This window comes from Heptranchias perlo, chromosome 3 (assembly GCF_035084215.1).
Source record: "Heptranchias perlo isolate sHepPer1 chromosome 3, sHepPer1.hap1, whole genome shotgun sequence".
Taxonomy (NCBI): domain Eukaryota; kingdom Metazoa; phylum Chordata; class Chondrichthyes; order Hexanchiformes; family Hexanchidae; genus Heptranchias; species Heptranchias perlo.
The window spans coordinates 50157689-50180465 of NC_090327.1; the positions used below are offsets into that span (position 1 = coordinate 50157689).

At 43.3% G+C, this 22777-nt stretch overlaps 2 protein-coding genes across 3 annotated transcripts in view; one reads left to right on the forward strand and one right to left on the reverse strand.

Moving 5' to 3' along the window:
• Positions 1 to 8535: 8535 nt before the first annotated feature.
• Positions 8536 to 22777, forward strand: part of snx16 (sorting nexin 16) — a 42957-nt gene continuing 28715 nt past the window's right edge. Inside the window, exons 1-2 of one of the 2 annotated variants that reach the window (XM_067979546.1) lie at positions 8536 to 8664; positions 15034 to 15492. In XM_067979546.1, coding sequence (XP_067835647.1) covers positions 15112 to 15492 — 381 coding nt within the window. In that variant the 5' untranslated portion in view covers positions 8536 to 8664; positions 15034 to 15111. Of the gene's footprint in view, positions 8665 to 8701; positions 9035 to 15033; positions 15493 to 22777 lie in introns of those variants that run through there. The other variant, XM_067979545.1, reaches the window with a different exon arrangement.
• Positions 14976 to 22777, reverse strand: part of LOC137313795 (charged multivesicular body protein 4b-like) — a 72982-nt gene continuing 65180 nt past the window's right edge. Inside the window, exon 7 of the transcript XR_010961058.1 lies at positions 14976 to 15265. The gene's annotated coding sequence lies outside the window, so the exon portion shown is untranslated. The remainder of the gene's footprint in view (positions 15266 to 22777) is intronic.

A 22777-nucleotide genomic window follows, 5' to 3' on the forward strand; every position in this document is an offset into this window, starting at 1 on the left:
ACGTGGATTACATAGGCTAAAGTAAATGTCCTGAAGTCCCAATACAAACCTTCTCAGATTTGTAATATAAATTTGGGACTGCAGGACATTTACTTTAGTTGAAGGACAAGTAGAAATGTATACTTGTATAAATAGTAAATAGTGTTGCTGTTTGCTTCAAAGGAAAGGTGGAATATAGGGACTTTTTTATTTGTTATATTTGCATTCCATTTAGAATCTGCCAGTTAGTAACAACATGAAAATGTTCTGTTCTCCAACATTACTATAGTTCAGTAAAGTGCTAGGCTTGGCTCAGTGGTAACATTCTCACCTCTGTGTCAGAAGGTCATGAGTTCCCACTAAGGAGGTGCGCATGTAATCTTCGCTGACACTTCAGTGCAACACTGAGGGAACACTGTACTGCACTTTTGGAGGTGCTATCTTTTAGATAAGATGTTAAATTGTGGCCCCATCTGCTCTCCTAAGTGGACAGAAGAGATCCAATAGCATTATTTTGAAGAAGAGTAGAGGAGGCTCTCCCGGTGCCCTGGCCAATATTTATCCCTCAACCAACACCACCAAAACATATTATCTGGTCGTTCATCTCATTGCTGTTTGTGGGACCTCACTGCGCGCAAATTGGCTGCTGAGTTTCCCTACGTTACAACAGTGACTGCACTTCAAAAGTACATCATTGGCTATGAAGCGCTTTAGGAAGGAAAAGCGGGCGGGGTGTATAACATGCAGCCAATCCGCTACTGCCTGTTTTGTGTGCCTCCACCAAAATTGAAAGTTCCTCCCCAGTGTGTTCATATGAAATTGTACACTGTTTTGACACATTAGCTGATCCACTAACTTTAAACTGGATTATAAATGCATTCAAATAGTGATCAGAAAAATGTATGCCAATATATTCATCACAAACCCTGCAGAGCAGTTTCAAATGTAGTCATTCCAAGAGAAAGTTCTGTGGAGTTTCCCCTAATCTTCCTCAATATTAGGCAAAAGTCCCAACACAGCTAAAATGCACAAGATCAATATTTCTTAAACATTAATGAATCTCCTGTAGCATTACTCGCAGTAGGTAATTAGAATCATAGAAGTTTACAACATGGAAACAGGCCCTTCGGCCCAACATGTTCATGTCACCCAGTTTATACCACTAAGCTAGTCCCAATTGCCTGCACTTGGCCCATATCCCTCTATACCCATCTTACCCATGTAACTGTCCAAATGCTTTTTAAAAGACAAAATTGTACCCGCCTCTACTACTGCCTCTGGCAGCTCGTTCCAGACACTCACCACCCTTTGAGTGAAAAAATTGCCCCTCTGGACCCTTTTGTATCTCTCCCCTCTCACCTTAAATCTATGCCCCCTCGTTATAGACCTTTGGGAAAAGATTTTGACTATCTACCTTATCTATGCCCCTCATTATTTTATAGACTTCTATAAGATCACCCCTTAACCTCCTACTCTCCAGGGAAAAAAGTCCCAGTCTGTCTAACCTCTCCCTATAAGTCAAACCATCAAGTCCCGGTAGCATCCTAGTAAATCTTTTCTGCACTCTTTCTAGTTTAATAATATCCTTTCTATAATAGGGTGACCAGAACTGTATACAGTATTCCAAGTGTGGCCTTACTAATGTCTTGTACAACTTCAACAAGACATCCCAACTCCTGTATTCAATGTTCTGACCAATGAAACCAAGCATGCTGAATGCCTTCTTCACCACCCTATCCACCTGTGACTCCACTTTCAAGGAGCTATGAACCTGTACTCCTAGATCTCTTTGTTCTATAACTCTCCCCAACGCCCTACCATTAACGGAGTAGGTCCTGGCCCGATTCGATCTACCAAAATGCATCACCTCACATTTATCTAAATTAATCTCCATCTGCCATTCATCGGCCCACTGGCCCAATTTATCAAGATCCCGTTGCAATCCTAGATAACCTTCTTCACTGTCCACAATGCCACCAATCTTGGTGTCATCTGCAAACTTACTAACCATGCCTCCTAAATTCTCATCCAAATCATTAATATAAATAACAAATAACAGTGGACCCAGCACCGATCCCTGAGGCACACCGCTGGTCACAGGCCTCCAGTTTGAAAAACAACCCTCTGCAACCACCCTCTGTCTTCTGTCGTCAAGCCAATTTTGTATCCAATTGGCTACCTCACCTTGGATCCTGTGAGATTTAACCTTATGTAACAACCTACCATGCGGTACCTTGTCAAAGGCTTTGCTGAAGTCCATGTAGACCACGTCTACTGCACAGCCCTCATCTATCTTCTTGGTTACCCCTTCAAAAAACTCAATCAAATTCGTGAGACATGATTTTCCTCTCACAAAACCATGCTGACTGTTCCTAATCAGTCCTTGCCTCTCCAAACGCCTGTAGATCCTGTCTCTCAGAATACCCTCTAACAACTTACCCACTACAGATGTCAGGCCCACCGGTCTGTTCTTCCCAGGCTTTTCTCGGCCGCCCTTCTTAAACAAAGGCACAACATTTGCTACCCTCCAATCTTCAGGCACCTCACCTGTAGCTGTCGATGATTCAAATATCTCTGCTAGGGGACCCGCAATTTCCTCCCTAACCTCCCATAACATCCTGGGATACATTTCATCAGGTCCCGGAGATTTATCTACCTTGATGCGCGTTAAGACTTCCAGCACTTCTCTCTCTGTAATATGTACACTCCTCAAGACATCACTATTTATTTCCCCAAGTTCCCTAACATCCATGCCTTTCTCAACCGTAAATACCAATGTGAAATATTCATTTAGGATCTCACCCATCTCTTGTGGTTCTGCACATAGATGACCTTGTTGATCCTTAAGAGGCCCTACTCTCTCCCTAGTTACTCTTTTGCCCTTTATGTATTTGTAGAAGCTCTTTGGATTCTCCTTTGCCTTATCTGCCAAAGCAATCTCATGTCCCCTTTTTGCCCTCCTGATTTCTCTCTTAACTCTACTCCAGCAATCTCTATACTCTTCAAGGGATCCACTTGATCCCAGCTGCCTATGCATGTCATATGCCTCCTTCTTCTTTTTGATTAGGGCCTCAATCTCCCGAGTCATCCAAGGTTCCCTACTTCTACCAGCCTTGCCCTTCACTTTATAAGGAACCCTGGTTAACACACTTTTGAAAGCCTCCCACTTACCAGACGTCCCTTTGCCTGCCAACAGACTCTCCCAATCAACTTCTGAAAGTTCCTGTCTAATACCATCAAAATTGGCCTTTCCCCAATTTAGAATTTTAACTTTTGGGCCAGACCTATCATTCTCCATAGCTATCTTAAAACTAATGGAATTATGATCACTGGTCCCAAAGTGATCCCTCACTAACACTTCTGTCACCTGCCCTTCCTTATTTCCCAAGAGGAGGTCAAGTTTTACCCCCTCTCTAGTCGGGCCATCCACATACTGAATGAGAAATTCCTCCTGAATACACTCAACAAATTTCTCTCCATCCAAGCCCCTAATGCTATGGCTGTCCCAGTCAATGTTGGGAAAGTTAAAGTCCCCTACTATTACCACCCTATTTTTCTTGCAGCTGTCTGTAATCTCCTTACATATTTGCTCCTCAATTTCCCGTTGACTATTTGGGGGTCTGTAGTACAATCCTATCAAAGTGATCTTATTTTTCAGTTCTACCCATAGAGACTCAGTGGGTGAACCCTCGGATATAACCCCTCTCACTACTGCCGTGATGTTCTCCCTGATCAAGAACGCAACTCCCCCTCCTCTCTTACCTCCTGCTCTATCTTTCCTATAGCATCTGTACCCTGGAACATTGAGCTGCCAGTCCTGCCCCTCCCTTAGCCATGTTTCAGTAATAGCTATAACATCCCAGTCCCATGTACCCATCCATGCCCTGAGTTCATCTGCCTTGCCCATCAGACTTCTTGCATTGAAATAAATGCAGTTTAATCTAGACTTCCCTTGGTCTTTGCCCTGCTTTCTCAGGCCATCTGTCCGGTCATGTTTTGTACACTCTCCCTTACTGCCTTTTGTTTCTGTCACCACTTTACTTCCCACTGACTTCCTGCATCGGTTCCCATCCCCCTGCCACATTAGTTTAAACCCTCCCCAACAGCACTAGCAAACACTCCCCCTAGGACATTGGTTCCAGTCCTGCCCAGATGCAGACCGTCCAATTTGTACTGGTCCCACCTCCCCCAGAACCGGTTCCAATGGCCCAGGAATTTGAATCCCTCCCTCTTGCACCATCTCTCAAGCCACGTATTCATCCTAGCTATCCTGTCATTCCTACTCTGACTAGCCCGTGGCACTGGTAGCAATCCTGAGATTACTACCTTTGAGGTCCTACTTTTTAGATTGGATATATTGGGCTAGATTTTCCCTCTGAGTGGACTTCGGGCAGCTGGGCGGTGGAACGCGTCAGTCAGCAGCCAATAGTTCCGGCTGATGGTCCGGTCCATTAGCATCAGGTCGGCGGGGTGCAGGCGCAAATCGAGCAGCATCGTGCTGCTGCAATATTGGGTGGCCAGGCCGGGCTGCCTTCAGGCCACAAGAAGGTAGGTTTGTTGGGGATGGCTCCAATCTCTGTAGGGCGGGAAGCCAGAGCGGCAGTGGCCCAAGCTGGTTTTGTGGAGCTTAGGGGAGCATTCCTGTCTGTTATCTGTCAGCTCCTCTTCAGCCCAGCTGCCAGCTGATACAGGGCATAAAGTGTACGGCACATGCCATATTCAGGTCGCTACTGCCCCAATACTGCCGGGCAGGAGTCCTCAAAATTCAACACATTGTCTTATCTGTCTCCGTCATCTCTGTGAGGCTACGTCTGTATCTATCTTCTCCTCGTTCTCTCTGTCTGCTTCGCTACTTTGTATGTCCACAGCACAACATCGTTGTCATGGACTACCCCCTCACCATGTCCTGGTACTCTGTCTCATCCTGTGTGCTGTTGTTATTTGCCATTTCTGCTATTTGTTCCATGCTGAGTGTCTTTCCATCAGCACATGCATGCCCCTCGTCCCTCCAGTGTCCCTCCACCTCTTACGTTCTCTTTACCCTTTTACCTCTTGCTCTCCTGTTCTCATCCTCTTCTTTCCCTCACCACATCATTTCCTTTGACTCTCATCCCTCACCTTCTCTCACCCTTTCCTTTTTCCTCATCCGCCCTCACCCTTTCCCTCTCCCTCCTTCACACTTATACTCCTTGTCCTCTTTCTTCTGCCCCGCCTCTTCCTTGCTGTCACCATTCCAACTCTTCATCTCCCCTTCAAATTGCTGTTCCTTCCCCCTCATCTTGCCCCTTTTGTCTTCTTCACTGAACCTCTTGCCTGCACCCCCTCTTCATAGTTGAATTTTTTGATGAGGTTACTAACCTCATCAAAATAGTAGTAGATAAGGGGGTGTCTATGGATGTACATAAGAACATAAGAAATAGAAGCAGGAGTAAGCCATACGGCCCCTCGAGTCTGCTCCGCCATTCAATACGATCATGGCTGATCTTATTTATATGGATTTCCAGAAGGCATTCGATAAGGTTCCACACAAGAGATTGTTAGCAAAAATGAAAGCGCATGGATTTGGAGGCAACCTATGGCATGGGTGGGAATTAGGTAGGAGGTAGTACACAGAGAGTAGGCTCTCCAATTGGCAGGATGTGACTACTGGTGTCCCAGTGTTACTTGTTTGAATTCTGCAGGGCTTGAGGCTTACTGATTATTCTTTGTGCTGTTATTGGTGGATTTGGAGATAATAAATCCTAAATCTGCCACAAGCAGCGCAGAGAACAACCCCCAAGCCTCAAGCCCTGCAGAAATCAGCAAGTAACAGTGGTGCAGCAATACGGCAGTATCAGCCAGCATGATGGGGCAGGAGTGCAAATTCACAAAAAAAATGTGAATTAACAAAAAGGTACCCACTCCTGTATCTATACCCACTGAATAGTATGGATGGTACAATTGCTTAGCAACAAGTTACTTCAGTTCTACAGTGCTCATCATTAGCAGCTTCATTCAGTAGTGCAATGAGACTTGTAGCAGACAGACAGAACCTTCGTTTAATATCTCATCCAAAGAGTACTTCTTATAACAATGCACCACTTCCTCAATATTATAATAGTGTCAGCCTAGACCTTGGGCAGGGGCTTGAATGCACAACCTTCTGTCTCAGAGGAAGGGTGTTACCAACTCAACCAAGCTAGCATTACAGAGGTTAAACTCCTTTAAATTTCAATGGTCATATCTTGTATTCAGGACAAATATAATTTCACATATCTCTGCTCTGCCCATTATTCCTCAGATTCAGACGTTTCCTTTATTTGCATTCACTTCTGTCTCTTCATTGGTAATCTCTTCAATCTGTGCATTACTTCCCACTGCTAATCAGATCTCACTTCACGTTTTGATAACTTTCAGCCGCAGCCTGGATTTTGATGTGCTTGGCTGGTGCCCATTCTGCAACCTCTTTGTATAGAATTGGTCTGAGGATTTCCAGCTCCTGTGTGTTTTAATCTGCTCTAACAGTATGACTGACCTTCATACATACCAACCATCGCTATTTCACAATGTTTGAGTGGCCCGGTCCACGCGTCATCATTTGCTGACAAAACTCACTGCTGACCAACTCTCTCCCATCACTGTCATTCCTGCAAGAATACCTTCATAAATTCCAGCCACTGCATACCGTAGGTGGGAATTCATGCGAGAACATTTACAGTGCGCAGCAGCCAAAATTCCATCCATTAGCAGCATAACTCGGGTAGGTGCAGCACTGAGGGGAGGGAGAAGGGGAAATGAATGGTAATAAAAGGGAGAAGGAAGCAAGAAATGTAAAGAATAGGGCAGAAGCTGAAAGTAATGTTTGGGCGAGGGGGAGAAGCTGGGAGCAGTGCTTATTTTTTTTGGGAGGTGGGGTGGGGGGAGGAGAGTGCCAACATTAATGAGGGAGTGTGCCAGCATGAATTGGGGCAGGGGTGAAAGAGTGTTAGCATGAACTTAAGGGGTTCGAAAGATTGCCAGCCTGAATTGGCAGAGTTGGAGGCGGATAAGACGGCCAACTTGAGCTGGGGAAAACTTGGAGAAGAGTGATGTTATGAACTGGAAGGTTTTCCAAATGATAGATTGTGTCTCTGTGAAAGAGTGGGGAATTGGATAGGGTACAGTGTCTTTGTGATCTGGCTCTATTGAGGGTGAAATGTCTCTGTGAACTGGGGCAGGGCAGAGGAGGCTTGGATGTGAGATATTGACCGTTGAGTTAACTTTTGCGAAATGACGGCCTGATTGTTGTGTTGAAAATCAAAATGTCACTTGTCTTCCTCTCAAAATTATAAATGTATCAATTGTGAAGTATATACACGCTTAAGTTAACCAGAATACAAAATTTTAATGTAAAAAATAAAAATAATTATTAAAAGTACTCCCAGTGCCAATGTGAAGAAAAGTTATAAAATACTGAGTAAATTTTGTTTAAAAATGTAAAATCTTTACCTCAATCAGTAAATTAGGTTGGGTTTTCCTTCTGCTAGACTTTGCTATGACATCATCAAGAAAGACTATCCCCAAGTGGCTCCACTGAACAGAATAGAGGCAATGATTTGGGATCAGCTGGGTGAGCAATCCAAACCTGCCCAATTCTGGGAAAATACGCTGCTTGCTAGATAGACCTCAGAATTGTATGGCTTGGTGTCAAATTTTGTTTCATAGTGCTCCTGTGAAGTGCCTTGGGATGATATGTTCTAAATCGGCTAGCAGGTGGTGAAGGATAGAATACTAAAGCCCAATCTTCAGTTGCTTCCAAACCTTTATTCACAGACCTCCACATTACAACCACCCACCTAGATCAGCTCTTATAAATGGATACGAGAGTTCCCAATTGATATGCACCACCTGAATACAATTAACACTAATTGATATAAATCACATCGATACAATTAACATAATTTACTATACAAATACAAGTTTTTTTTTCGTTATCACCCTGTTAAAGTGAAGGGGTTTTAATATTATGCTTGCAAGTAATTACTGTCAGGGAGGATGGTGACCCACACTGCAAGATCCTGAGTTAATGCCCCCCGAGTGCAATGTGAAGGTTATTTTCATAGCTCCTTGGCAACAGAATTGTGCATCACATGGTATCATCCTCCTGCAGCGTATCTCCCACTTATGGAAGATTCGGTTGTTAATTAGGGTTGCCAACTCTGGTTGAATGTATTCTTGGAGGTTTTATCACTGCCCTGCCCAGTCAATCCTTTTTTCCCATCTCCAATATTTTTATAACTAATCGTAAAAGGGCATGCAGAGAAAATGAAAAAATACACAATTTTTTGAATATCCTAATGATATTTCTCCCAGATTGCTTGCATCAGTGTTGAGGAGGTTAATCTTTAATTCCTGGAGACCTACAAGTCAATCCTGGAGGGTTGGCAACCCTATCATTAGTACATCTTGCTCTCAATGTACACAATGAGAGAGTTCTACTCCTTACAGTAAGGGATACTCGCTCCCGTACTTCCCTTCTACTTCAGGCACATAATGAGTAGCAGTGTACTACAAATCAGCAGCAGTCTCCTTGGTTCTCCAGACCCTGCAGGTCACACTGTGAATACAGCCGCTCGCACGCTGCCCAGCGAGCTGTTTGTAGATCTGCCGTCGGCGACGTGCTGACGCAGCAGGGAGTGAGAAGCAGGAGGTGATTGCAGGAGCTCGGTGAGTGGTGGTCACTTGTAAATGTGGTGTGGTTCGGTATCTCCCTCCTCGCTTGTCCCGTATGTGACTGAGGGGCCGCAGTTGGCCGTGCTTTTTTTTTGCTGGAGCTCGGAGTTTGTGTTGCTGCAGGCTGAGCGCGTGACCCTGTTTGTTTCACACCAGCTCCTCCTCCCCGTTCCATTTCGGGAGCGAGCCTGCCCGCCCCGCGCGCTGCGGCTCCCGGGCGACGTTCGAAGGAGTGAACCAACGGCCGGGGATCGTTAAATGCAGTGAATGGCGGCCCGGGACGGTCACACGAAGCGAGCTGCCTGTTGACCAGGTGGAGCCGCAGTGACCGGAACGCGGTTGAAAACACGCGAATGAGTTGAAGGTTGGTTAGGAAAAATCTCCTCCTATTTTGCTGAAGGGAATTAGTCCAGTTAGTGTCTGCCTGGGCTATAGATGTGCTCCATTACGGTATAGTTGCATGTAAGGAAAGATGGATTATAATATTTGGAAATACCCTGTGTTGTAAATTAAATTTACGCGGTTTTTGAATGTACTACGTAGCTGGCTTAACTTCATGTAAACGCATTCCGTTGCCTTATTTAATGCGGTGATTCTACTTGTGTTGTATATAGACACATTAGGGTCCATGGTTTTACCAGTTCGCGCAGGCCTTTTGGATGTGAATGAAATAAGCTAGCACCTGGTCAGCCCATTTACAGTCTGGTCTCTGTCTCTCCAGTGATTAGTTCTTTTACCCGTGCTGTTACTTCAGACGCATTAGGGTCTTGATAAAATGACGTGCATGCGTGTATTTTAACAGCTGTGTAAGGGGGTAATGCACAGTGGTCGAGGTGATGAGATCTAAGTGTTTGGTACTAAGAGCATAGCTTCTGGATGGCTCGGTGGGAAAATACATTTTGGCACTGAGCCATTTTTGGATATATTTAAGATGTCAGCCTTGGCTGAGTGGTAGCACTCTCGCCTCTAAGTCAGAAGGTCGTGGGTACAGAGATATTCATGGGTCAAGTGAATGGGCAAAACTGTGGCGAATGGATTTCAATGTAGGCAAGTGTGAGGTCATCCACTTTAGACCGAAAACGGATAGGTTAGAGTACTTTCTAAATGGTGAAAAGCTGGAAACTGTGGAGGTCCAAAGAGACTGAGGTCTGTGTATGTAAATCATTAAAATGTCATAGACAGGTAAAGAAAATAATCAAAAAGGCTAATGGAATGCTGGCCTTTATATCTAGAGGACTAAAATACAAGGGGGTAGGAGTTATGCTACAGCTACACAAAGCCCTGGTTAGATCACACCTGGAATACTGTGTTCAGTTCTGGGCTTTGTACCTTAGGAGGGATATATTGGCCTTGAAGGGTTAAATTATGAGGAGAGATTACACAAACTAGGGTTATATTGCCTGGAATTTAGAAGATTAAGGGGTGATTTGATTGACGTTTTCAAGCTATTAATGGGAGTTAATAGGGTAGAAAGGGAGAAACTATCTCAAAAGTGAAATACTGCAGATGCTGGAAATCTGAAATAAAAGCAGAAAATGCTGGAAAAGCTCAGCAAGTGAGGCAGCATCTGTGGAGAAAGAAACAGCTAACGTTTCAGGTTGAAGACCTTTCGTCAGAACTGGAAGATGTTAACGTTTTTAAGCAAGTACAGAGCCAGGGGGAGGGGGGAAAGGAAAGAACAAAAGGGAAGGTCTGTGATAGGGTCGAGGGCAAGAGTGATTAAATGACAGAAGGGATGATGCTGCAAGGCAAAGAGGGTGGTAATGGGACAAGTTCAGAAACAAAAAATGGGTCTAGAGTAGCTGTAAATGACAACAGCAGCTGCAGTCCAATAAATAAACACGCAGACCCCCACACACAATCTGAAGTTATTGAAATCAGTGTTGAGTCCGGAAGGTCGTGTAGTGCCTAAATGAGCGATGCAGTGCCACTCCTCGAGCATCGGATGAGCTTCATTGGAACAGTGTAAGAGGATAGAGAGGTGGTAGTGGAATGGGGAATTAAAATAGCAACCGATGGCAGGTCAGGGTCACGCTTGTGGACAGAGTGGAGGTATTCAGCAAAGGGCTCCCCCAATCTGCGTTTGGTCTCCCCAATGTAGTGGCCGCATTGTGAGCAGTGAATACAGTATACTAAATTGAAAGAAGTATGAGTAAACTGCTGTTTCACCTGGAAGGAGTGTTTGGGGCCCTGGACAATGGGAAGGGCAGGTGTTGCATCTTCTGTGCTTGCACGGGAAGGTGCCGTGGGGAGGAAAGCGGGTGATGGAAGAGTGGACCAGGTTGTCACAGAGGGAGCGGTCCCTTTGGAATGCTGGGAGGGGAAGATGTGTTTGGTGGTGGGATCGCGCTGGAGGTGGTTGTGGAAATGGCGGAGAATGATACATTGAACGTGGAGGCTGGTGGGGCGGAAGGTGAGGACCTTATGGTTCTAGGAGGGAGAGGAAGGGGTGAGGGCAGAAGTGCGGAAAATAGGACGGACACAGTCGAGGGCTCTGTCAACTACAGTGGAGGGGAATCCTCGTTTTGAGGAAAAAGGAAGACATATCAGAAGCACTGGTATGGAAGGTGGCATCGTCAGAACAGATGAGACGAAGAAACTGGGAGAAGGGAATAGAATCCTTACAGGAAGCGGGGTGGAAGGAAGTTTAATCAAGGTAGCTGGTGGGCTTATAATAGATATTGGTTGACAGCCTATCCCCAGATAGAGAAGTCGAGGAAGGGACGGCGAAGGACCTTTTTGAAGGCGAGGGAAGGGTGGAAATTGGAAGCAAACTTGATTAAAATTTTCAAGTTCGGGGTGCGAGCAGGAAGTGACACAGAGTCATTTCAGGTGGTTGGGGAGACCAGGACTAGGGGACATAGCCTAAAAATTAGTGCCAAGACTTTCAGGAGTGAAGTTAGGAAACACTTCTACATGCAAAGGGTGGTAGAAGTTTGGAACTTTCTTCCGCAAACGGCAGTTGATGCTAGCTCAATTGTTAACTTTAAATCTGAGATTGATCAATTTTTGTTAACCAGAAATATTGAGGTCTATGGGGCTAGGGCAGGTATATGGAGTTAGATGCTGAGAGGTTGTTTCCCTTGGCTGGAGAGTCTAGAACTAGGGGGCATAGTCTCAGGACATGGAGTCAGCCATTTAAAACTGAGCTGAGGAGGAATTTCTTCACTGAGGGTTGTGAATCTTTGGAATTCTCTATGCAAGGGCTGTGGATGCTGAATGTTGAGTATATTCAAGGCTGAGATAGGTAGATGGATTTTTGGATTCCAGGGGAATCGAGGGATATGGGGATCGGGCGAGAAAGTGAAGCTGAAGTCGAAGATCAGCCGTAATCTTATTGAATGGCGGAGCAGGCTCGAGGGACCGTATAGCTTGCTCCTGTTCCTGTGTGGCAAAGACTTGAGCACATAATCTAGGCTGACACTCCCAATTCAATGTTTGCTGCATCCTTGGAGATGCCGTCTTTCGGATGAGACATTAAACCGAGGCCCCGTCTGCCCTCTCGTGGTCGTAAAAGATCCCATGGCACTCTTTCGAAGGAGAGCAGGGGAGATCTCCCCCGGTGTCCTGGCCAATATTTATCTCTCAACTAACATCACTAAAACAGATTATCTGGTTATTATCTCATTGCTGTTTGTGGGACCTTACTGTGTTTCCTGCATTATAGCAGTGACTACACTGCAAAAGTATTTTTAATTGGCTGTAAAACACTTTGGGATGCCCTGAGGTCGTGAAACACATTATACAAATGCAAATTCTTTAACCAAAAAGTATTGGGTTTGATGTTTAATCTCACGAGTTACCTAATCACTTGGGAGATGGGGGTGGACTATAATTTGGTTTTTGCACCATGAGCTAGGGAGAAGCAAATTGTCCAGAATTCCTACATCTGGTCTTTATACGTGACATCTGTTGGAAAGTATGTGAATATTGGTAAGTCATGGTCCTGCCGTGCTGTATGGGGAACATGGTTAAATAACCCATGATGCTCATTACACTAATTCATATATGAAAAATGGCTGTTTGGCAAGTTACTGGAAGGCCATCTGTGAAACAGTATCCTCGTGTGAGTCACCTTCAGAAAAGGTGTTCTGTTCCATTCACAACCCCTCAGATAATGAAGCAGTCTGTGCCCGCATGCAGCAAGGACAAGGGCAGCAGGCACACGGGAACAACACCACCTGCACGTTCCCCTCCAAGTCACACACCATCCCGACTTGGAAATATATCGTCGTTCCTTCATCGTCGCTGGGTCAAAATCCTGGAACTCCCTATCTAACAGCACTGTGGAGTTCCAGGATTTTGACCCAGCAACGATGAAGGAATGGCGATATATTTCCAAGTCAGGATGGTGTGTGACTTGGAGGGGAACATGCAGGTGGTGGTGTTCCCGTGTGCCTGCTGCCCTTGTCCTTCTAGGTGGTAGAGGTCGCGGGTTTGGGAGGTGATGTCGAAGAAGCCTTGGCGAGTTGCTGCAGTACATCCTGTGGATGGTCCACACTGCAGCTACGGTGCATCGGTCGTGAAGGGAGTGAATGTTTAGGGTGATGGATGGGGTGCCAATCAAGCGGGCTGCTTTGTCCTGGATGGTGTCGAGCTTCTTGAGTGTTGTTGGAACTGCACTCATCCAGGCAAGTGGAGAGTATTCCATCACACTCCTGACTTGTGCTTTGTAGATGGTGGAAAGGCTTTGGGGAATCAGGAGGTGAGTCACTTGCCACAGAACACCCAGCCTCTGACCTGCTCTTGTAGCCACAGTATATATGTGACTGGTCCAGTTAAGTTTCTGGTCAATGGTGACCCTCAGGATGTTGATGGTGGGGGATTTGGCGATGGTAATGCCGTTGAATGTCAAGGGGAGGTGGTTAGACACTCTTGTTGGAGATGGTCATTGCCTGACACTTATCTGGCGCGAATGTTACTTGCCACTTGTCAGCCCAAGCCTGGATATTGTCCAGGTCTTGTTGCATGGGGGCATGGACTGCTTCATTATCGAAGGGGTTGCGAATGGAACTGTACACTGTGCAATCACCAGTGAACATCCCCAATTCTGACCTTATGATGTTGAAGTGCAGATGTGTGTACATTAATTCAGTCGCCACTCTTGCAAACTGCATACCTGTTTTACTGTTGACATTATCACAAGGTAGACTACCAACCCTACCATCTCCTTCTTGCATCATTTAGTTGTTTCTTCAATGAGTCCACTGTCTTGACTTAAACCACCCATCCCAATAACTTATTGCAGCAATGGCATACTTTTTTAATGTAATACTTCCTGGCATTTGTTCTAAACTTGCACTTTACCATCTTTGAACATTTGCCTCCTTGGGTGTACCAAAACATAGGTTCACACGGTTAATCCCGGGGATGAGGGGGTGGACATATGAGGAGAGGTTGAGTAGATTGGGACTCTACTCATTGGAGTTCAGAAGAATGAGAGGCGATCTTATTGAAACATATAAGATTGTGAAGGGGCTTGATCGGGTGGATGCGGTAAGGATGTTCCCAAGGATGGGTGAAACTAGAACTAGGGGGCATAATCTTAGAATAAGGGGCTGCTCTTTCAAAACTGAGATGAGGAGAAACTTCATTCAGAGGGTAGTAGGTCTGTGGAATTTGCTGCCCCAGGAAGCTGTGGAAGCTACATCATTAAATAAATTTAAAACAGAAATAGACAGTTTCCTAGAAGTAAAGGGAATTAGGGATTATGGGGAGCGGGCAGGAAATTGGACATGAATTTAGATTTGAGGTTAGGATCAGATCAGCCATGACCTTATTGAATGGCGGAGCAGGCTCGAGGGGCCGATTGGCCTACTCCTGCTCCTATTTCTTATGTTCTTATACCGTTCCAGATTTACCTTTTCTATTCTGTTAAGTATCATACTTCTGTACCCTCCGAGACAATTGCTTTTTGATGCTGAAGGGGCCCATATGTTCCTCATAGCTCATCCGCCTGATGCCAAGGATCAGTCTGATGCTTGCCTCTGCACCACCTCTAGCATTAGTTAGAGTAGAAAGTTTACTCTTGTTCCTATTACCTAAAATGCCAAAATACAATTTTTTAAAAATCCTAAAATAGTTATATTTGGATGGCTAGAGGTAGCTTAGTAATGAGTTCTTTCAAATATCTGTGACATTAATACTGTTTGTCTTTTGGGTGCTCTGTTCTAATGTTTCACTTTTTTAAAAAAGCTATTAATTTCAGATATGTATAATTGATGGTAAAATTGGCTGTAGCTTTAATCTTATCATATAACTTTTAATATAAGGAACTTTTCTGCACACTTCCAAGTTGGTCACCAGTATGAGCATTTTTATTTGGTTCTGAAATTGAATTAATTTTTCTTCTTGCTTTTGTAGTTTGTGAGAGGCAAACTTGATTTGCCCTCTCATGCCTGGCAGGGAGAAACTGGTTCCAGTAAGCGTGCCAGCAGAAGGATGACCACTTCATTTGTCCCTGTGCCCATACCTGTGGGGAATTCCTCTCCCGGAACAGTTGCAAGTAGAAGTCGGAGGAGTTCTTCACTTCACTCTTTAGACAGTGTATCTACCAGTTCAAAATCATCAAAAGATCAAGTAGGCGATTTCCATTCTGGTGGATTTAGAAAGACAGTTACTTCTGATCACCTAGCTTCCACAACCGTGACAAATAATAGTCCTTTACTAAGAACTAAGCTCAATGGTGCAAACTCATCTATTGAATACTCTTCCAGACCTGTGGAGTCTGAGAGAGAGACTGAATCAACAAACTGGGAAGAGAGACCTGCTACACCTACTATGTTGGGATATGAAGTTATGGAAGAAAGGGCAAAATTCACAGTAAGCTATATTTGACTTTTGTATATGTATACTGATTTTATAAATATCCTTGTTTCAACTGTCATTGTGTACTTTGGTGAAATAAATGGTTCAGTTCATTTTGAAGCTTAACCTTTCATATCCCATTTAGTTTTGGGCACTAGGTTACCGTAGCCCTTTTCCCACTGACTTGTAAAACCTGCTTGTTTTGTTTTTGCTAGGGTGGCTTCATAAATAATTACCATTGCTCTGACTTCCTATTGTTGGTTGATCATCATATACAACAGTTCCCCAGGGCTCCCCACCTACCTTGGCCTCTAAGGGGGATGGATCAAAGAAGTAGCAACTGAAAATACTCCTGCATGCACAGGCAGGACGAATGCTTGTGCTGCTATTTATTTCCAATTTTTGTTTGCAATTTTTTGTCGTTGCCCAAATTTGGTAGGGAAAACCATTGCATTGGAGAATGAACCAAGTGTGGGGAATTGGGGCAATACCTTTGTTTTGAAAGAGATTTATGTGTTGACATGTTTCTTCTCAGGATTCTGAATTGTTTCGGGCCTTGAACCAAAGGCTGAGAGAGCTCAGGCTAATTTGGACATTTGTAAACAATTTTACAACACCAAGTTATAGTCCAACAATTTTATTTTTAATCCCACAAGCTTTCGGAGGCTTCCCCCTTCCTCAGGTGGTGTGGAGGCTTCCCCCTTCCACACCACCTGAGGAAGGGGGAAGCCTCCGAAAGCTTGTGGGATTAAAAATAAAATTGTTGGACTATAACTTGGTGTTGTAAAATTGTTTACAATTGTCAACCCCAGTCCATCACCGGCATCTCCACATCATAATTTGGACATGTCCGTGTTAATTTGCAAACTAAATACAGTCATTGCCTATGTAACAAAAGTGACTACACTCCAAAATAATTCATGGCTGTGCAAAACTTGGGAGATCCTGAGTTGCTATATAAATATGTTTGTTCTCTTCTGTTTGAGAGAAAAGATAGAAACTGCAAACCACCTTGAACTCTAATACTGTTGTCTCCCTTTTATACTATAAAGTTGCCTCTAGTGGCACAAATACTGCAGTATATGTTACCTTGCACACTTGCCATTAGAGGAACTACTGAGACAAGGTTTTCACTTGCTGCCATCAACTGAAACTGCCTATAGTGGCAAAATAAATAGCACACATGACAGAATGCAGCTTGGCTTCGGTCCCCCAAATAGTGTTTGACGGTGAGCAGGCTGAGCTGTCAATCCACTATACAGACTTTCCCTATTCACACTGCAGTAACATTGGTTACATTTGAGACTGAGGAAATTGCACACCTGGGAATCTTGCTTGCACAATTTCCCCTGTCTTTGCTTAATTCACTCCCATATAAATTGTACACATTCTACAAACCAAACAACTGCATCTACAAAGCTGACACATCTACTGAACTACACAAGTAAATATTAAAGGGATATTTGTATCTGTGGAGGGAAATCTTGTGCAAGCTACTCTTGAGAATTAGATCACATAGATTTTCATTTGAATAACTGCTGTGATGCCAGTCTGTTATCCTCAGCAGAAATTGCTGTTTCCTCATGTTGGTATTAGAAGATTAAAATCCTAAGTGCAATACTTAGTATAAAGTGAATAATGTGTTTGCATTTCATTTTACTTGTAAGGCAGGCTGGTGTCAACCTCAATTTGACTTTATTGCTTGAGTTAGTGTTAGCCTTGTTCACCAAATAGAAATGACCTGAAACATTTACAGGCTTTATCTGAGAAGTTTGGGAAGTGCCCTTTTTTGAATAAGTTGTGGTACAGCAAAATAATTATTCAGAGTAAGTTTTGAGAGCTCCAAACGATTTGGATTAATGGCCTCTGACTAAAAGGTAAAACATGAGTGTTTACTTGATGGATACGTTTTGGAACAGCAAGCATAGGAATATAGACTACCTAGTGAGGTAGTGAGTCTCTTAATATTCAGAATCTGTGGCTGGTTTTAACTTTACTGTTGGTGCTTTTCTTTCTGCACAAGTATAGCAGAAATTCAATTATCTAAAACAATCAAGCAGATAATGGAAATTGGCAGACAATCCAGATTCCCCTTACACTTGGTCAGGTAGTCTAAATAATCATACTAAGTTCCTAATATGTACAGTTAAGACCCACTTTTTTATTTTTAAAAATGAGACATTCTTGAAATAAATGCTGGCAACCCAACTCATAATAGTTTCTTGGGCTGAAAATGACGACTTGTGCTTGTCTCTTCTATCAAAGCTAATTATCAGAGCTGCTATAATAGCAAGTTCTATAGGAACTGGATAGAGTGATAATTACTTATCTTTGATCAAGAAATGAATCCTGTTTTGCTTGGGGGGGAATAAAAAACTAACACAATTCTCAGTTGCATTTTAGCTGGCTTATGTAAAAGTAAGTCCCCACTCTCTAGTTTTTACAAGTAATGGGAATGCAAATAACCAAAGTTCTACTGTACCCACTTTGTTTTCCGTGCATTTAAGGTGATAGTTGGGTAGATCTGTGCAGTGTATGCCTGTCAGCCTGTGTATGTGAAAGATAAACTAGACTGAGTGAAATTTACTTATGTTCACTATTTTAGCATTTCACTCACTATCTAGAAAGCTAAAGCTAGTCTCCTAGTTTTGTTATTCCCATTACATTATTCCTTTATCTCTGTCCTATTGCTTTCATTCGGACTACTGTTTGTTAAATAAACTTCAGTATGTGTGTGTGATTTGTTTATTAAGAGATTTAAATGTCTGTGATCTAACTATGATAACATGTATATGTTTGGCTCAGAATTTCACTAATTACTCTTGTTCCCAAAAAGAAAATCCTTAATATTAATCGGTAGAATTTATAACTACTACATTATTTTCCGCGGGGGGGGGGGGTGTACAATATTGAAATTTGTTACCCAATTTGGGGGAGGGGAGGTGTGGGATGTTCTAGAAAATTGTGAAAAATTGCAGGAGGATAGTGATAGGATAACATGGTGGGCAGATAGATGGCAGATGGAGTTTAATGTAGAAAAAGATGAAGCAATATATTTTGAAAGTTAGAATGCAGAAAGAAAATACACCTTAAATGGTAAGATTGTAAATGAAGGAGAGGAGCAGAGGTACCTTGATGTGTAGAAACACAGGTCATTAAAGGTATAGTGCTGTAATAAAGGCAAACCGAATCCTTGGTTTTGATTCTAGAGGCATAAAACGCAAACGTAAGGAGGTAATACTGATTTTGTGCAAGGCCTTAAGTTAAGCTGTTGGAATATTGTGGACAGTTTTGGGCACCTCATTATAGTAAAGATATAAAAGCAATGGAAAAGGTGTAGTGTAGATTCATTAGGTTGTTAATGAGGGATTAGGGAGATACATTTATGAAGAGAGACTTTAAAAGTTAGGTTTTTTTTACACTGGCGCTCAAGGTTAAGGGTTGACATGATCAAGGCCTTCAAGATTATGAAGTTTTGATAGTGAGAGGTTATTTCTGCTAGTTAGTGAGACTGTAACAATCAGGGAGAAAGAGAGGGCTAGAAAAGAATCTGCCACAAATTGTCATTTAAGCAGACTCCATACATTAGTTTAAAAGGGAATTGGATATTTGCTAGAAAAGGTTCTGCTGAGAGAGTTTGAGCAGCTAGGGACTAAATTAAAAAGCAGAACCACAAAGGTAGTAATCTCTGGATTATTACCTGAGCCATGAGCAAATTGGCATAGGGCCAATAGGATCAGGGAGATGAATGCGTGGCTCATAGATTGGTGTGGGAGAAGTGGGTTTTGATTCGTGGGGCACTGGCACCAGTACTGGGGAAAGAGGGAGCTGTTCCATTGGGATGGACTACACCTGAACCATGCTGGGACTAGAGTGCTAATGAATCAAATAACTAGGGAGGTAGATAGGGCTTTGAACTAAATAAGGGGGGGGTGGGTCCCGGTGGAGAGAAATCTAGAATGAACAAGATTGTTTCAGGAAGGGACAGAGCGTACAAACAAAAGACGACAAATAGGGTCGGGGTAAGAAAAAATGGGGCCATAGTACAAAAATATGCTAAGATGTCTAAAAATTTTAAAAAGCCAAATCTAAAGGCACTGTATCTGAATGCACGCAGCATTCATAATAAGGTAGATGAATAACAGTGCAAATAGATGTAAACGGATATGATATAATAACAATTACAGAGACATGGCTTCAGGGTGACCATGGCTGCAGGGTGACCAAGGCTGGGAGCTGAATATCCAAGGGTATTCGATATTTAGGAAAGATAGGCAAAAAGGAAAAGGAGGTGGGCTGGCATTGTTAATAAAGGATGAAATCAGAGCAATAGTGAGAGAGGATATTGGCTCAGAAAATCAAGATGTAGAATCAGTCTGGGTGGAGTTAAGAAGCACCAAGGGACAGAAAACACTGGTGGGAGTTGTCTACAGGCCTCCAAACAGTAGTGGTAATGTAGGGGATGGGATCAAACAGAAAACTAGAGATGCATGTAACAAGGGTACTATAGTAATCATGGGTGACTTTAATCTGCATATAGACTAGCCAAACCAAATTAGCAATAATACTGTGGAGGATGAATTCTTGGAGTGTGTACAAGATGTTTTTTTAGACCAGTACGTTGAGGAGCCAACCAGGGAACAGGCTATCCTAGATTGGGTATTGTGCAATGAGAAAGGGGTTAATTAATAATCTTGTTGTGCGGGGTCCTTTAGGGAAGAGTGACCATAACACAGAATTCTTCATGAAGATGGAAAGTGAAGTAATCCAATCCGAAACTAGGTTTCTAAATCTAAACAAAGGAAACTACGAAGGTATGAGGAGTGAGTTGGCTATGATAGATTGGGAAGCTTCATTAAAAGGCATGACGGTGGATAGACAATGGCTAATGTTTAAGGAACAAATGCATGAATTGCAACAATTATACATTCCTTTCTGGCGCAAAAAAACAAAAGGAAAAGCGGTACAACCATGGCTAACAAAAGAAATTAAGGATAGTATTCGATCCAAAGAGGAGTCATATAAAGTTGCCAGAAAAAGTAGCAAGCCTTTGGATTGGGAATAGTGTAGAATTCAGCAAAAAAGGACCAAAGGATTGATTAAGAGGGGAAAAATGGAGTATGAGAGTAAACTTGCAAGGAACATGAAAGTGGACTGTAAAAGCTTCTACAAGTATGTAAAAAGAAAAAGATTAGTGGAGACAAATGTAGGTCCCTTACAGTCAGAAACGGGAGAATTTATAATGGAGAACAATTAAACAAATACTTTGGTTCTGTCTTCATGGAAGAGGACACAAATAACTTCCCAGAAATGCTAGGGAACCAAGGGACTAGTGAGAAGGAGGAATTAAAGGAAATTAGTATTAGTAAAAGAAAAAAAGTGCTGGAGAAATTAATGGGACTGAAAGCCGATAAATCCCCAGGACCTGATAATCTGCATCCCAGAGTACTAAAAGAGGTAGCCATGGAAATAACTAATGCATCCACTGTCATCTTCCAAAATTCTATAGATTATGGAACAGTTCCTGCAGATTGGAGGGTGGCAAATGTAACCCCACTATTTTTAAAAAAGGAGGGAGAGAGAAAACAGGGAACTACAGACCGGTTAGCCTAACATCAGTAGTAGGGAAAATGCTGGAGTCTATTATAAAGGATGTGATAACAGGACATTTAGAAAATATCAGCGGGATTAGACAAAGTCAACATGGATTTATGAAAAGGATATCATATTTGACAAACCTGCTGGAGTTTTTTGAGGATGTAACTGGTAGAATAGATAAGGGAGAACCAGTGGATGTGGTTTATTTGGATTTTCAGAAGGCCTTTGATAAAGTCCCACATAAGAGGTTAGTGTGCAAAATTAAAGCACATGGGATTGGGGGTAATATACTGGCATGGATTGAAAATTGGTTAACACAGGAAACAGAGTAGGAATAAATGGGTCTTTTTCGGGGTGGCAGACTAGTGGGGTACCGCAGGGATCAGTGCTTGGGCCCCAGCTACTCAATATATATCAATGATTTGGATGAGGGAACCAAATGTAATATTTCCAAGTTTGCTGACGACACAAAAATTGGTGGGATTGTGAGGAGGATGAAAAGAGGCTTCAAGGCGATTTAGACAAGTTGAGTGAGTGGGCAAATGCATGGTAGATGCAGTATAATGTGGAGTTATCCACTTCAGAAGGAAAAACAGAAAGGCAGAGTGTTATTTAAATGGTGGTAGATTGGGAAATGTTGATGTACAAAGGGACCTGGATGTCCTTGTACACCAGTCACTGAAAGCAAACATGCAGGTGCAGCAAGCAGGTAGGAAGGCAAATGGTATGTTGGCCTTCATTGCAAGAGGATTTGAGTACAGGAGCCAAGGATGTCTTACTGCAGTTATACAGGGCCTTGGTGAGACCACATCTGGAGTATTGTGTGCAGTTTTGGTCTCCTTACCTAAGAAAGGATATACTTGCCATAGAGGGTGTGCAACAAAGGTTCACCAGACACTGATTCCTGGGATGGCGGGATTGTCTTATGAGGAGAGATTGGGTTGACTCGGCCTGTATTCACTCGAGTTTAGAAGAATAAGAGAATGAGTGGGGATCTCATTGAAACATATACAATTCTGACAGGGCTAGACAGACTGGATGCAGGGAGGATGTTTCCCCTGGCTTGGGATGTCTAGAACGAGGGGCCACGGTCTCCGTATACAGGGTAGGACATTTAGGACTGAGATGGGGAGAAATTTCTTCACTCAGAGGGTGGTGAACCTGTGGAATTCTCTACCACAGAAGGCTGTGGAGGCCAAGTCACTGAATATATTTAAGGAGGAGCTAGATAGATTTCTAGACACAAAAGGCATCAAGGGGTATGGGGAGAGTGCAGGAATATGGTATTGAGAGCGGATCGGCCATGGTCATATTGAATGGCAGAGCAGGCTCGAAGGGCCGAATGGCCTACTCCTGCTACTATTTTCTATGTTTCTATGTTTAAAAAGGGGATGATAAAGGTTACATGGAAGGAGCAGCACATATGATATAGGAGCAGGCCATCCGGCCCCTTGAGCCTGTTCCACCATTCAACAAGATTATGGCTGATCTTTCACCTCAAAGCCATTTTCCTGCACTATCCCCTTATCCCTTGATGCCTTTTAATATCTAGCGATCTCTGTTTTGGATGTACTCAGTGACTGAGCCTCCAGCCCTCTGGGGTAGAGAATTCCAAAGATTCACCACCCTCTGAGAGAAGCAATTTCTCCTCATCTCAGTCCTAAATGGCCTACCGCTTATTCTGAGACTGTGACCCCTGGTT